At 45.8% G+C, this 15,742-nt stretch overlaps 1 protein-coding gene across 1 annotated transcript in view; it reads right to left on the minus strand.

The window, feature by feature from the left end:
- LOC135533640 (E3 ubiquitin-protein ligase znrf3-like) overlaps positions 1-416 on the minus strand; it is a gene marked incomplete at its 3' end in the record, with an annotated part of 39,894 nt that extends 39,478 nt beyond the window's left edge. The window contains exon 1 of the mRNA XM_064960929.1: positions 282-416. Coding sequence (XP_064817001.1) covers positions 282-416 — 135 coding nt within the window. The remainder of the gene's footprint in view (positions 1-281) is intronic.
- Positions 417-15,742: the final 15,326 nt, after the last annotated feature.

Genomic DNA, 15,742 nt, shown 5'->3' on the forward strand with positions numbered 1-15,742 from the left:
AACGTTGAGAACCAATCAGTGATCAGGTCAATTATCCCAACCAACCTGGGACACAGTAAAAACAGATGTGCCAGAGATTCAGACTCAGCACAGAATGGACACCCCTCTCCAACAGTAGGATCCAGGTGTACCAGATGCATATTGGTGGCTATAGCTCCATGTATTATCCTCCATTGGAGGTCAGCTGTCCTCTTATCAATAGGCAGTTTATATAATGATCGCCAACAGCCTTTTGGAGAGGCACTTGGACCAAGCACATCCGCCCACCTCGTCGATTTTACCCCTTCCAGGGAAGAGGCATGGGACACCTTTACACATGTTCTGTATATGGCCTTCTTTCCCACCTCCTTGAACTCCCCCAGCTCCGGGGTATCGAAGGAAAGCAGCATCCCCACGTCCTCTTCAAATGCCCCCATCGCAGCACTAACAATCAGTGCAGGGAACACATAATCCAGACCCTCCTTCCACCTATCAGAATTGGAAGTGTCAGTCACATACTGCAGATGAAGTTCTGGCAAGGATTCACAGACCTCATCGACAACCTTCCTCAGTAGGCGAGATGATCGGATCCCTGCTCTTTCTCCCAGCTCCTCCAACGATCTGCTCCTGCTCCGCATCAGATGGCCCAGCTTGGTACACCCCACGCCTAACAGGCATGAACGTAGGCTAGCTGAACCCAAAACACGGGACTGGATGGCAGTGTTATGAAAAAGAGGCTCTTCAAAAAGCCACATCCCTGGTGGCGTGCAGGCCTTACGGGACTTGACAAAGACTCTCCAAGCCTGCATAACAGACTCATAAAATGGAGTCAGGCCAGTCAAATCACCCCCCTCCAGTTTTAAGAGGAAAAGATGCCTGTCTAAGCCCAAACAACCCGCTCTCCTCATCAATATGTAGGCTGTTTCAACCCAGCTCGAACAGTCTCTGTACAACAATCTCTGGGCAGCTTGGAGCCGGAAAGCCGTGATCCTAGAGGAAATGTCCACCAGGCCTTGCCCACCCTCGTGCAGTGGCAGGTACAGGGCTGCAGCTTTAATCCAGTGTTGTCCAGACCAGAAGAAATTGACAAGGGTCCTCTGAAGCTCTTGTATCAGACCCTTTGGTGGCTGTAAAATCATTAGTCTGTGCCACAAGGTAGAAGCAGCAAGATTATTAGCTACCAGGACCCGTCCCCTATAAGACAGCTGGGGCAACACCCATTTCCACCTTGACAGTCTAGCACACACTTTCTCCACTACACCATCCCAGTTCTTTTTCTGAAAGACATCGGAGCCTAGAAAAACCCCCAAAGTCTTCATCCCTTCTCTGCCCCACTGAAGCCCCCCTGGTAACCGTGGAGTGGACCCCATCTGAAGCTGACCTGCCCACAGAGCTTCACTCTTTCCCCAATTGACTCTAGCTGAGGAGGCCCCCTCATACACCTTTAAAGTGTTTAAAAGAACCTTAACATCCTCACCCCCTGTAATAAAAACTATCACGTCATCTGCATACGCAGACAGTGCTATCGTGGGACCCTTCATCACACCTGGCACAGAGAAACCAGTAAGCTTCGCTCTTAAAAACAAAGCATTGGTTCAATCGCCAGACTATATAACTGCCCTGAAATTGGACATCCCTGCCTGATGCCCCTTTGGACAGGGATGGGGCAACTTAAACCACCACCCACCTTCACCATACACGAGGCTCCAGCATACAGTAAATTCACCCAAGACAGAAAAACATCCCCAAACCCAAAGGCTTTCATCGTTTTAAACAAGTAGTGATGGTCCACACGATCAAAAGCCTTCTCCTGATCCAACGAAAGTAAACCCACATTTACATCAGGCAGTTTACAAATGTCTAAAACATCTCTTATCATAAACAAATTGTCAACAATAGAGCGATCCGGTACACAGTAGGACTGGTCCTTGTGGATCAACACTCCCAGATACTCTTTCAACCTATTTGAGAGACATTTCGAAACAATTTTGTATTCTGCGCACAGCAAAGCAACAGGTCTCCAATTTTTTATGAGAGCCAAATCCCCCTTTTTGGCAACAGTGAAAGCACCGCACGTTGACAGGATACAGGAAGAGAACCCTCATGAAAAGATTCACACAGCACTTCATAAAAATCCTCCCCAATAGACCCCCAAAAGTGCTTATAAAACTCAGATGGTAAACCATCGATGCCAGGGGCTCGGCCTGTTGAGAGCTGCATAACTGCTGTGGACAGCTCCTGCAATGTAATGTCAGAGTCCAAAGCGACTCTCTGCTCAGGTCCCAATTGAGGAAGACCATGTAACAACTGTTCAGTACACAGAGAGTCACAATCCTCCGCCTTATAAAGAGACGAGTAGAAATCCACGGCATGTTGACGCATTTCAATATCATTCGTGGTCACCTTCCCATCAGGGAGACGAAGGCAGACCATCTGTTTTCTTTGAAACGTCGACTGTCCCAGGTTAAAAAAAAAAGCACTAGGAGCATCCATATCCTTAAGGGAAGCGAAACGAGACCTAATCAAGGCACCCTTCACTCTTTCATGCAGAAACGACCTCAGTTCATGTCTCTTGTCCTGTAAATTCATGACTAGTCCAGGGTCGTTCTGAGTGAGCAGCTTCAATTCAATAAACTTGATGTCCTGTTCAAGGGCCTTGATAGTCTTTTTAACTTCAATTTGAGACAGAGCAGTATACTGTTGACAAAATACTCGTATTTGGGCCTTCCCAACCTCCCACCATTGTCTCAAGGACTCAAAATTCCCCTTTATAACCCTCCATTTTTCCCAAAACAACAAAAACCTGTCACAAAACATGACATCATGTAACAATTTAACATTAAAATACCAGTAAGGCGATGACCTTCGTGGACAGGACAAGTGAATATCAACAGTAACAATATGATGATCAGAGAAACCCACAGGAGTAATGGCACACTTTCCAACCCTACTACAGTAGTGATCAGATACATACAACCTGTCTAACCTTGCTGCACTGACACAACCTTCATTAATTTTTAGCCATGTGTACTGCCTAACTTTTGCATTTCTAACTCTCCACACATCAGAAAGCTCAAACTCATGTAATAGGCCAGACAGGCAAGTGGCTGACCGCAGGTGAGGTTCTTCAGCGGTGCGATCAACTGTAAAATCCACTGTACAATTCCAGTCACCCCCTAAAACCATACACCCCTCTTGGTCACACTGTCTTAAGGTTTCCTTTATTTGATCAAAAACAGCAATACGCTCTGTACCCTCATTAGGAGCATAAACATTCAAAAAAACAAACGAAAATCCCATAACATCCACCTTGACCAATAAAACCCGACCCTTGACAATCTCTGTTGTAGATACCACAGTCACCCCTAAGCCTGAGGAAAACAAAATTGCCACCCCAGCACTGAAATTAGTACCATGACTGAGTACATGTTGCCCCTCCCACCACATACCCCAGTCAACCTCATTTTCCTCATCACTATGTGTCTCCTGTAGGAAAACTACATTAAGTCTTTTCTGTTTTATTACTTCTAATACCCAAGCCCTCTTATTCCTGTCCCTTCCCCCATTAATATTAAGAGAACCTACCCTTAGTACTTCCATATAGAAAAGAGAAAAGAAAAGCAGAAGAAACCATAGAGAAACCAACGAGAAAAAAGACACCCTATGAAGCATGATCATCATCATTATTTTTTTTTCTTCTCTTAACCTGACTACGTTTCCCACCACCTTTTGCTGCAGCAACAGCAGTAACAAATTTCCTCAAGCGAAACCGCTTCTTCTCACTCAGCTGGTCTAACCCCACCGTCTTCTGTAACATCACAGCTGACCTCACAAACTTATCAACATCAAAATAATCTGCCAATTTGACAGATTTCCCAAAAGTCTGATCCAGAAACTCATTTACCTCCTCTAGATCATAAACTGAGTCATCACCAGCAGCTGTCATATCTGAAGAGATCTCCATATCATTCTCCTGATCCTCAGCTGAGACCACAGACAATTGACTCCCCTCTACCACATCCCTGTCAACACTCCCCACTTGCACCTCATCACTCATACCAGGCATCTCCTCCACTACCTGGGAGACTAGCCCCACCTGAACATCACTACTCATAGTGGGCATCTCCTCCACTAACTGGGAGCCTAGCTCCACATTAACCCCAGCACTCGTAATAGGCATCTCCTCCACTACCTGGGAGCCTAGCTCCACATGAACCCCAGCACTCATAGTGGGCATCTCCTCCACTACCTGGGAGCCTAGCTCCACATGAACCCCAGCACTCGTAGTGGGCATCTCCTCCACTACCTGGGAGCCTAGCTCCACATGAAACCCAGCACTCGTAGTGGGCATCTCCTCCACTAACTGGGAGCCTAGCTCCACATGAAACCCAGCACTCGTAGTGGGCATCTCCTCCACTACCTGGGAGCCTAGCTCCACATGAACCCCAGCACTCATAATAGGGATCTCCTCCACTCCCTGGGAGCCTAGCTCCACATGAACCACCTCCTTTACCCCAGCACTCATACTGGGCACCTGCTCACCAGTCTGAGGAACTGGCTCTTCAGATACATCCTTACCTTCTACAACAATACTTTTCTGTAACATAACATTTCCTTCTAATACAAGTTGCAATCCCGTGCCCTCAACACGGATAACTTGTTCCTCAGCAACAGGTGCTTGTGGCTGCTCTACCGCTGTCAGCTCACCTCTCCCTACATCAGTGGGCCCAGGCGTTACGATGACCACCTGTGCCCCTCCCTCTGCCTTCTCCCTTTTCGGGCAAGCATATCGCTTATGACCAACATCCCCACACTCAAAACACCGTTGACTACCCGTACTAGCATAAACCATATACATTCTATTGTCATACTTGATTTTAAACGATAACTCTAAAGTCTGCTCCGGTGAGTCCAAAAACATAAACACCTGTCGCCGAAATGACATTACCTGTTTCAACGCCGGGTGTTTGCAACCCAACGGGACAACCTTAATTGAACTGGCGAACTTCCCAAAGCGCAATAACTCGCGCTCCAATAGCTCATTTGGAATAAACGGTGGTACATTTGAAATCGTTACCCTTGTTGACGGAGAAAAAAGCGGCGTAACTTGAATAAACATTCCTTTAAGAAGTACGCCATGCTCAACCATACGATCAACCAGACACTCTTCTTTAAGAAATACCACCACAGCTTTATTCATCCGGGATGCATAAGTAATATTCTCATAGCCTACCTTCTCTCCTACGGCGACCAGAAATTCCTCTACCGTGACAGCAGCTTCAGTAACACACCTAAAGCCGTGCCGAAGTGACAGGGACGGCATCCCCAATCGGGCTGCCATCCCCGCCAAAATCAGGGTAATTTCGATACGAAAAAACAAAATACTTAATTCTACCACAAAAAAAATAAAAATAATAATAACCTTGATCATGCACAGAAGAAACCCAAATAAATGCCACCAAGAAATAACAAACCGAAAGAAAGTTGTGAATATCTAACTCTCCACAACACACGCACTCCTTCACTCAAACAATTCCCAGCATGCACCAATCACTCCCAGCATGCAGAGAGAGAGAGAGAGAGAGAGAGAGAGAGAGGGGGGGGGGGGGGAGAGAGAGAGAGAGACAGAGAGAGAGGAGGGGGGAGAAAGAGAGAGAGAGAGACAGACAGAGAGACAGACAGACAGAGAGAGAGAGAGAGAGAGAGAGAGGAGGGGGGAGAAAGAGAGAGAGAGACAGACAGAGAGACAGAGAGAGGGAGAGAGAGAGAGAGAGAGAGAGAGAGAGAGAGAGAGAGAGAGAGAGAGAGGAGGGGAGAGAAAGAGAGAGGGGAAGCACAGTTGGTCCTTTCAAAACTTTCAGAGGTAGTGTTTAGAAATGTGTGGTGGAACAGAGCAATGTGTGGTAGCATTGAACAATGTGTGGTAGCATTGAACAATGTGTGGTAGAACAGAGAAATGTGTGGTAGCATTGAACAATGTGTGGTAGCATTGAACAATGTGTGGCAGCATTGAACAATGTGTGGTGACATTGAACAATGTGTGGTAGAACAGAGCAATGTGTGGTAGCATTGAACAATGTGTGGTAGCATTGAACAATGTGTGGTAGCACAGAGCAATGTGTGGTAGCATTGAACAGTGTGTGGTAGAACAGAGCAATGTGTGGTAGAACAGATCAATGTGTGATAGAGCAGATCAATGTGTGGTAGCATTGAACAATGTGTGGTAGCATTGAACAATGTGTGGTAGAACAGATCAATGTGTGGTAGAACAGAGCAATGTGTGGTAGCATTTAGCAACTAAAACAAAACAGTTGTTGTCTTTTCTGATCTCCACTCCGAAAGGAAAAAGGAAGAGAATTTGAGAAGTGTTTAAAACGAGTATTTGAACACGTCTTTTACCCTCTCAGGAAATAGGTCTACCCGTGTGTGTGTGTGTGTGTGTGTGTGTGTGTGTGTGTGTGTGTGTGTGTGTGTGTGTGTGTGAGAGAGAAAGCCTGGGCTATGCAGTGTGATTATATTGTGTCCTGTATTTAAGCTGAATATAGACATGAATGTGCATATACAGTCCAGGGCATAAGGGCTCGCGGCTCCAGATTGGGTCTCTACACTTATACTGTCCGTATGATTGATGTTATATCCCAAAGATGAGAGCTTTCAGAAACCAACGTGGAAGACAACGGGGAACCCTTAGTTGGGACTTGTGTTCCCTAGAACCAGGATGGATCTCTCAATCCAATTCAATTCAAGGGGCTTTATTGTCATGGGAAACATATGTCAACATTGCCAAAGCAAGTGAGGTAGATAATATACAAAAGTTAAATAAACAGTAAACATTACACATACAGACGTTCCAAAAGAATAAAGACATTACAAATGTCATATTATGTTAATATACAGTCTCTCTCTCTCTCCCTCTCTCTCTCTCTCTCTCTCTCTCTCTCTCTCTCTCCCTCTCTCTCTCTCCCTCTCTCTCTCCCTCTCTCTCCTTCTCTCTCTCTCTGCCTCCCTCTCTCTCGCTCTCTCTCTCTCCCTCTCCTTTTCTATCCCTCTCTCTCTCCCCCTCTCTCCCTCCCTCTCTCTTTCTCTCCCTCTCTCTCTCTCCATCTCCCTCCCTGGAATGCTGCTTCATATGCAATATACACAGCCAAAGGAATTTATTCTAATGGAGTTCAATTCAACTCCTTGGATTGTCCTTTCTTTTGGTAAACAGTCTTGTCTAATTTACTTTATAAAATCCAACACTTTTCAGTTTCCAACTGCGGTTAAACTTCTAAATTCACTTTCTGTTCTCACACAGTTTTATCTCTCACACAGGTTTATCTCTCCATTGCCAAGCTTTGGCTGTAGCCCATTTAATTCAGCCGCTTTGATGTTAGCTATTAGCATTAATAATTCATAGTTCTTGGTAAGACGTTTAAGAAGAAAGAGATCCCTACTAAATAATCTCAATTTGGGCAGGCGCTGCAGTGTAGGGACTTGCCTGCCTGACAAAACAAAAATGTACCTACAGGCAAGCTCAGCTCCTTCTCAGCTCCCTCTACAGGCAAGCTCAGCTCCTTCTTAACTCCCTCTACAGGCAAGCTCAGCTCCCTCACAGCTCCCTCTACAGGCAAGCTCAGCTCCTTCTTAACTCCCTCTACAGGCAAGCTCAGCTCCCTCACAGCTCCCACTACAGGCAAGCTCAGCTCCCTCTCAGCTCCCTCTACAGGCAAGCTCAGCTCCTTCTCAGCTCCCACTACAGGCAAGCTCAGCTCCTTCTCAGCTCCCACTACAGGCAAGCTCAGCTCCTTCTCAGCTCCCACTACAGGCAAGCTCAGCTCCCTCTCAGCTCCCACTACAGGCAAGCTCCGTTTCCCTCTCAGCTCCCACTACAGGCAAGCTCAGCTCCCTCTCAGCTCCCTCTACAGGCAAGCTCAGCTCCCACTACAGGCAAGCTCAGCTCCCTCTCAGCTCCCTCTACAGGCAAGCTCCGTTTCCCTCTCAGCTCCCACTACAGGCAAGCTCAGCTCCCTCTCAGCTCCCTCTACAGGCAAGCTCAGCTCCTTCTCAGCTCCCTCTACAGGCAAGCTCAGCTCCTTCTCAGCTCCCACTACAGGCAAGCTCAGCTCCTTCTCAGCTCCCACTACAGGCAAGCTCAGCTCCCTCTCAGCTCCCACTACAGGCAAGCTCAGCTCCTTCTCAGCTCCCACTACAGGCAAGCTCAGCTCCCTCTCAGCTCCCTCTACAGGCAAGCTCAGCTCCTTCTCAGCTCCCACTACAGGCAAGCTCAGCTCCCTCTCAGCTCACTCTCAGCTCCCACTACAGGCAAGCTCAGCTCCCTCTTAACTCCCTCTACAGGAAAGCTCAGGTCCCTCTCAGCTCCCACTACAGGCAAGCTCAGCTCCCTCTCTTTAAGTTGAGAGGAAGGATAAAGGATTGAGTCATTTACATCTTCTACAAACTATTTTCTCTCAGTAGAACAGAGGTGTGGTATTGTCCCTTTGAAGAGAGACAAGCCATCACAATACTCCATAACTCCATACATCTTGTCACAATTTAATATATAGGCTACTATCTACTCTTTCTCACTATGTTCATGGGTTTCTATGGAGAATAAAGAATAATATATAGTAATAGTTATGCTGCTAGATAATAATGCTACTAGATAATAATGCTACTAGATAGTAATGCTACTAGATAATAATGCTACTAGATAATAATGCTACTAGATAATAATGCTACTAGATAATAATGCTACTAGATAATAATGCTACTAGATAGTAATGCTACTAGATAGTAATGCTACTAGATAATAATGCTACTAGATAATAATGCTACTAGATAGTTATGCTGCTAGATAATAATGCTACTAGATAAGAATGCTACTAGATAGTTATGCTACTAGATAATAATGATACTAGATAATAATGCTACTAGATAGTTATGCTACTAGGTAATAATGCTACTAGATAGTAATGCTACTAGATAATAATGCTACTAGATAATAATGCTACTAGATAATAATGCTACTAGATAGTTATGCTACTAGATAATAATGCTACTAGATAGTAATGCTACTAGATAGTAATGCTACTAGATAATAACGCTACTAGATAATGATGCTACTAGATAGTAATGCTACTAGATAGTAATGCTACTAGATAGTTATGCTACTAGATAATAATGCTACTAGATAGTAATGCTACTAGATAATAATGCTACTAGATAGTAATGCTACTAGATAGTTATGCTACTAGATAGTAATGCTACTAGATAATAATGCTACTAGATAATAATGCTACTAGATAATAATGCTACTAGATAGTAAATCTACTAGATAGTAATGCTACTAGATAATAATGCTACTAGATAATAATGCTACTAGATAATAATGCTACTAGATAGTAATGCTACTAGATAGTAATGCTACTAGATAATAATGCTACTAGATAATAATGCTACTAGATAATAATGCTACTAGATAATAATGCTACTAGATAGTAATGCTACTAGATAGTAATGCTACTAGATAATAATGCTACTAGATAGTAATGCTACTAGATAGTAATGCTACTAGATAGTAATGCTACTAGATAGTAATGCTACTAGATAATAATGCTACTAGATAATAATGCTACTAGATAGTAATGCTACTAGATAGTAATGCTACTAGATAGTAATGCTACTAGATAGTAATGCTACTAGATAGTAATGCTACTAGATAATAATGCTACTAGATAGTAATGCTACTAGATAGTAATGCTACTAGATAATAATGCTACTAGATAGTAATGCTACTAGATAGTAATGCTACTAGATAGTAATGCTACTAGATAATAATGCTACTAGATAGTAATGCTACTAGATAATAATGCTACTAGATAGTAATGCTACTAGATAGTAATGCTACTAGATAGTAATGCTACTAGATAGTAATGCTACTAGATAATAATGCTACTAGATAGGAATGCTACTATATAATAATGCTACTAGACAGGAATGCTACTAGATAGTAATGCTACTAGATAATAATGCTACTAGATAGTAGTGGTGCAAAGGATCACAAAAGTCACGGTTCGGATCACAGTTTTGAGTCACGGATCGGATAATTTTTCTGATCAGCAACAAAAAAAGGGAGACAAATACAACTTCGCTTTCCATTATTACTTAAAGGAACTGTTGAAATAAAATATTGAAATAAAATATTCAATACTCAATTGTTAAATTAAAGTTTAATATGAGGCATGATTCCTTCTTCCTTTGAACAATAGTGAATGAAAAAATAGCCTGTGTCCACATCATCAAAAAAAAGTTAAGAAAGAAAGCAAAGCAGACCTGAGCTTATAACTTCAAATCTTTTTCTAAAAGATGAGGATGTCTACATTGTCTGGGGCGAGGGGAGACCTCTTTGCAGTCACTATGTCCCCTGCCGCGGAGAAAAACTTCTCGCTGGGAACTGAAGTGCCAGACACAGCCCGAGAGGCATGAGTCGAGGGCGGACCCTCTCTCCCTTCCTGAGGGAGCTGGGTGGCCAGGTACAGGTCCAGTTGTAAGAGGAACCCTTGGCACCGTGCTACTGTCCCATCATGCTCCCTGGGAAGGGAGAGACTCATCCCACTGAGACTGACTCCAGGCGGGACAGGTAGAGGTAACCCCGGTTGCGCTGGTCGAGGTGCTGGAGAGACCGCCTGTCTCTTCCAGCGGTCCACGGTCTGGACAACGCGATCCATCATGGCAGTGAGATGTCGTATTATTGCCCCATGTGTTCCTGGACGAGCTCCTCCACCGGGGTACCTGCTCCTGCTGACTCCATGGTGGTGTGATATTCTGTCAGGCGTGTGCTGGTGGTGAAGTCAGGTGCAGGAGAGCAGAGAGTTGTGAACAGGCACACACTTTATTACAGGAGAAAGATTACAGACGGACGCAGCTGCGTCAAAAACCTCAAGCCAACAAGGCAACTTGTAAAGCAAAAACAGTCACAAAACATCAATGTTTAACAATTCAAACAAGCTTCGTGAAAATAACATGGAAATACCGAACGCCTTCCTGGCGCGTTACAAAACAAGTATCACACAAAGACATGAGGGGGAACATAATAAATACATGCAGTGTGATTGGGGAATGTAAACCAGGTGTGCAAAACAAGACAATACAAATGGATAAATGAACAATGAAGCGGCGGTGGCTAGAAAGCCGGTGACGTCGACCGCCGAACGCCTCCCGAACAAGGACACCGCCACCCGAACTCTACACCGCCACCTGTCTGTCTGTCATGCAGAATACCTGCCTGTCTGTCATGCAGAAGACCTGTCTGTCTATCTGCCTGTCATGCAGAAGACATGTCTGACTGTCATGAAGAAGACCTGTCTGTCTGTCATGCAGAAGACCTGTCTGTCTGTCATGCAGAAGACCTGTCTGTCATGCAGAAGACCTGTCTGTCATGCAGAAGACCTGTCTGCCCGTCATGCAGAAGACCTGTCTGTCTGTCATGCAGAAGACCTGTCTGTCTGTCATGCAGAAGACCTGTCTGTCTGTCATGCAGAAGACCTGTCTGTCATGCAGAAGACCTGTCTGTCATGCAGAAGACCTGTCTGCCTGTCATGCAGAAGACCTGTCTGTCTATCTGCCTGTCATGCAGAAGACATGTCTGACTGTAATGAAGAAGACCTGTCTGTCATGCAGAAGACCTGTCTGTCTGTCATGCAGAAGACCTGTCTGTCTGTCATGCAGAAGACCTGTCTGTCATGCAGAAGACCTGTCTGTATGTCATGCAGAAGACCTGTCTGTATGTCATGCAGAAGACCTGTCTGTATGTCATGCAGAAGACCTGTCTGTCATGCAGAAGACCTGTCTGCCCGTCATGCAGAAGACCTGTCTGTCATGCAGAAGACCTGTCTGCCCGTCATGCAGAAGACCTGTCTGTCCGTCATGCAGAAGGCCTGTCTGTCTGTCATGCAGAAGACCTGTCTGTCTGTCATGCAGAAGACCTGCCTGTCATGCAGAAGACCTGTCTGTCTGTCATGCAGAAGACCTGTCTGTCTATCTGTCTGTCATGCAGAAGACCTGTCTGTATGTCATGCAGAAGACCTGTCTGTATGTCATGCAGAAGACCTGTCTGTATGTCATGCAGAAGACCTGTCTGTATGTCATGCAGAAGACCTGTCCGTCATGCAGAAGGCCTGTCTGTCTGTCATGCAGAAGACCTGTCTGTCTGTCATGCAGAAGACCTGTCTGTCATGCAGAAGACCTGTCTGTCTGTCATGCAGAAGACCTGCCTGTCATGCAGAAGGCCTGTCTGTCTGTCATGCAGAAGACCTGTCTGTCTGTCATGCAGAAGACCTGCCTGTCATGCAGAAGACCTGTCTGCCCGTCATGCAGAAGACCTGTCTGTCTGTCATGCAGAAGACCTGTCTGCCTGTCATGCAGAAGACCTGTCTGTCTGTCATGCAGAAGACCTGTCTGTATGTCATGCAGAAGACCTGTCTGTATGTCATGCAGAAGACCTGTCTGTCTGTCATGCAGAAGACCTGTCTGTCTATCTGACTGTCATGAAGAAGACCTGTCTGTCATGCAGAAGACCTGTCTGTCTGTCATGCAGAAGACCTGTCTGTATGTCATGCAGAAGACCTGTCTGTCATGCAGAAGACCTGTCTGCCTGTCATGCAGAAGACCTGTCTGTCTGTCATGCAGAAGACCTGTCTGCCTGTCATGCAGAAGACCTGTCTGTCTGTCATGCAGAAGACCTGTCTGTATGTCATGCAGAAGACCTGTCTGTCATGCAGAAGACCTGTCTGCCTGTCATGCAGAAGACCTGTCTGTCTGTCATGCAGAAGACCTGTCTGTCTGTCATGCAGAAGACCTGTCTGCCTGTCATGCAGAAGACCTGTCTGCCTGTCATGCAGAAGACCTGTCTGTCTGTCATGCAGAAGACCTGTCTGCCTGTCATGCAGAAGACCTGTCTGTCTGTCATGCAGAAGACCTGTCTGTCTATCTGCCTGTCATGCAGAAGACATGTCTGACTGTCATGAAGAAGACCTGTCTGTCATGCAGAAGACCTGTCTGTCTGTCATGCAGAAGACCTGTCTGTCATGCAGAAGACCTGTCTGTCTGTCATAAACACTGACTCTTACGCAGAGCCAGTCCGCATCTTAAATAACACCCTATTCTCAACACAGCGTATGATCAGAGCCCTATGGTTGATGCTATTCTCAACACAGCGTATGATCAGAGCCCTATGGTTGATGCTATTCTCAACACAGCGTATGATCAGAGCCCTATGGTTGATGCTATTCTCAACACAGCGTATGATCAGAGCCCTATGGTTGATGCTATTTGGAACACAGCCACTGGCTTGAAGCCAGACATACAGCATTCAGCCCTACCTCTATGCTCAAATCAAATCAAATTTTATTGGTCACATACACATGGTTAGCAGATGTTATTGCGAGCGTAGCGAAATGCTCAATGGAGTCCCATGTTGGCTCTGAGCACGAGAAAGAGGGTACAATCCAACCCGAGTGGACAGAAACCACAGCCTACAGCAGGGAGAGGAAAGCAGGATGGCTAGCGTCTGGACACAGGACAGAAAGGAAGAGGAGGGCTATGCTAACAACAGGTAAGTACTGACACTCAGCATGAGGTCCAACTGCTGAGTCCTGTGCACAATGTGTGTGTAATCTGTTCACTTTTAGCTTTCACATGGGCAGGCATGCACACACACACACACACACACACACACACACACACACACACACACACACACACACACACACACACACACACACACACACACACACACACACACACACACACACACACACAGTACAAGTACAAACATATAAACAGGGGTGCAAGTACACACAGTTACAAGTGTGCAGACACACAAGGCTGTAAACACCTGTAATGTTCTTAGCTCTCTCCAGAGTTTAACATTTCTCTCCCTCTCTCTCTCTCTCTCTCTCTCTCCCTCTCTCTGTCTCTCTCCCACCCTCTCCCTCTCTCTCTCACCCTCTCTCTCTCCCACCGTGTCTCTCTCTCTCTCTCTTTCTCTCTCTCTCTCTCCCTCTTTCTCTCTCACCCTCTCTCTCTCTCTCTCTCACCCTCACTCTCTCCCACCCACTCTCTCCCTCTCACCCTCTCTCTCTCTCTCCCTCCCACCATCTCTCTCTCTCTCTCTCTCTCTCTCCCACCCTCTCCCTCTCTCTCTCACCCTCTCTCTCTCTCTCCCACCGTCTCTCTCTCTCTTTCTCTCTCTCTCTCCCTCTCTCTCTTTCTCTCTCACCCTCTCTCTATCTCTCTCTCACACCCTCTCCCTCTCTCCCACCCTCTCTCCCCCCTCTCTCTCTCTCTCTCTCTTTCTCACCCTCTCTCTCTCTCCCTCCCACTATCTCCCTCTCTCTCTCTCTCCCTCTCCCTCCCACCATCTCTCTCTCTCTCTCTCTCTCCCACCATCTCCCTCTCTCTCTCTCTCTCTCTCACCATCTCTCTCTCTCTCTCTCTCTCCCTCTCCCTCCCACCATCTCCCTCTATCTCTCTCTCTCCCTCCCACCATCTCCCTCTCTCTCTCCCCCTCCCACCATTTCCCTCTCACTCTCCCACCATCTCCCTCTCTCTCTCTCTCTCCCACCATCTCCCTATCTCTCTCTCTCACTCTCTCTCTCTCTCCCCCTCCCGCCATCTCTCTCTCTCCCTCTCCCTCTCCCTCCCACCATCTCACTCCCTCTCTCTCTCTCCCCCTCCCACCATCTCTCTCTCTCCCTCTCCCTCTCTCTCCCACCATCTCCCTCTCTCTCTCTCTCTCCCTCCCACCATCTCCCTCTCTCTCTGCTATAATTAAGGTGAATTAAGTCTTCAGAAGGCTCTCCTCCCTCCGCTGTTATACAGTCATTTCATGTGTCCTCCTGGCTTCCCCTCCCTTTATTAAAAGATAAAGGCATACTTTTCTCCCATGGATTTAATGATATGTAGTCGTCTTTCCCAACCCCCCTTTTCTTTTATAGTGCGTGCCAGGGAATCATCTACATGCAGCTAAAATAAAACCAAACATTTTAACAACGTTGCTATGTAGGCTGATGATCTGATGATTAAAAGCTTTGTGAAGACAAAATGAACATTCCTGTGAAACCTCCCCAGAATGACTCTCCATCCGACACATATCTGCAGACATGTTTAGCAATGGAATTTAAACCAATTAAACAGCTTGGTTTCCCATAATTTGACTAACTCTTATCCACTAACTCTGCAGTATAGATTCACCAAGAGACAGAAAATCTCTTGATAAAATAACGTGAGCACATTATTTTACATACACGATACTGTGCGAGTTGGTTTAGGCTACACGTTTAGCACCTAGCTTCAATAGCACCTTTCTTTAGTTAACTCTATAGCCACGGTGCTTGAGGCAGTATAAACCCTAGACAGCACCACATTCCTCAAACTGTTGTTTATGGTCACGACCTGCCAGTCTGTTTTGCGCTATCATGCCAACTCCTTATCACTCATTGTCATGACAACAAGGACAGCAATGGAGTTCGCAAGAGCACAGACAGATCTGTTGTAACGTTGACTCTCTCCGACCCTACCACCACTAGCCTTTACAGCCCATCTCCTGTAGGCCTTGGCTGAATCCCAAACTGTACTCTATTACCTTTACAGTGGACTACTTTTGACCAGGGCCCATAGTGCACTATATAGGGAATAAATCAAATTACATTTTATTTTGTCACATGCTTCATAAACAACAGGTGGAAACTAACAGTGAAATGTTTACTCATGGATCCTTCCC

Source organism: Oncorhynchus masou, unplaced genomic scaffold (assembly GCF_036934945.1).
Source record: "Oncorhynchus masou masou isolate Uvic2021 unplaced genomic scaffold, UVic_Omas_1.1 unplaced_scaffold_2544, whole genome shotgun sequence".
NCBI lineage: Eukaryota > Metazoa > Chordata > Actinopteri > Salmoniformes > Salmonidae > Oncorhynchus > Oncorhynchus masou.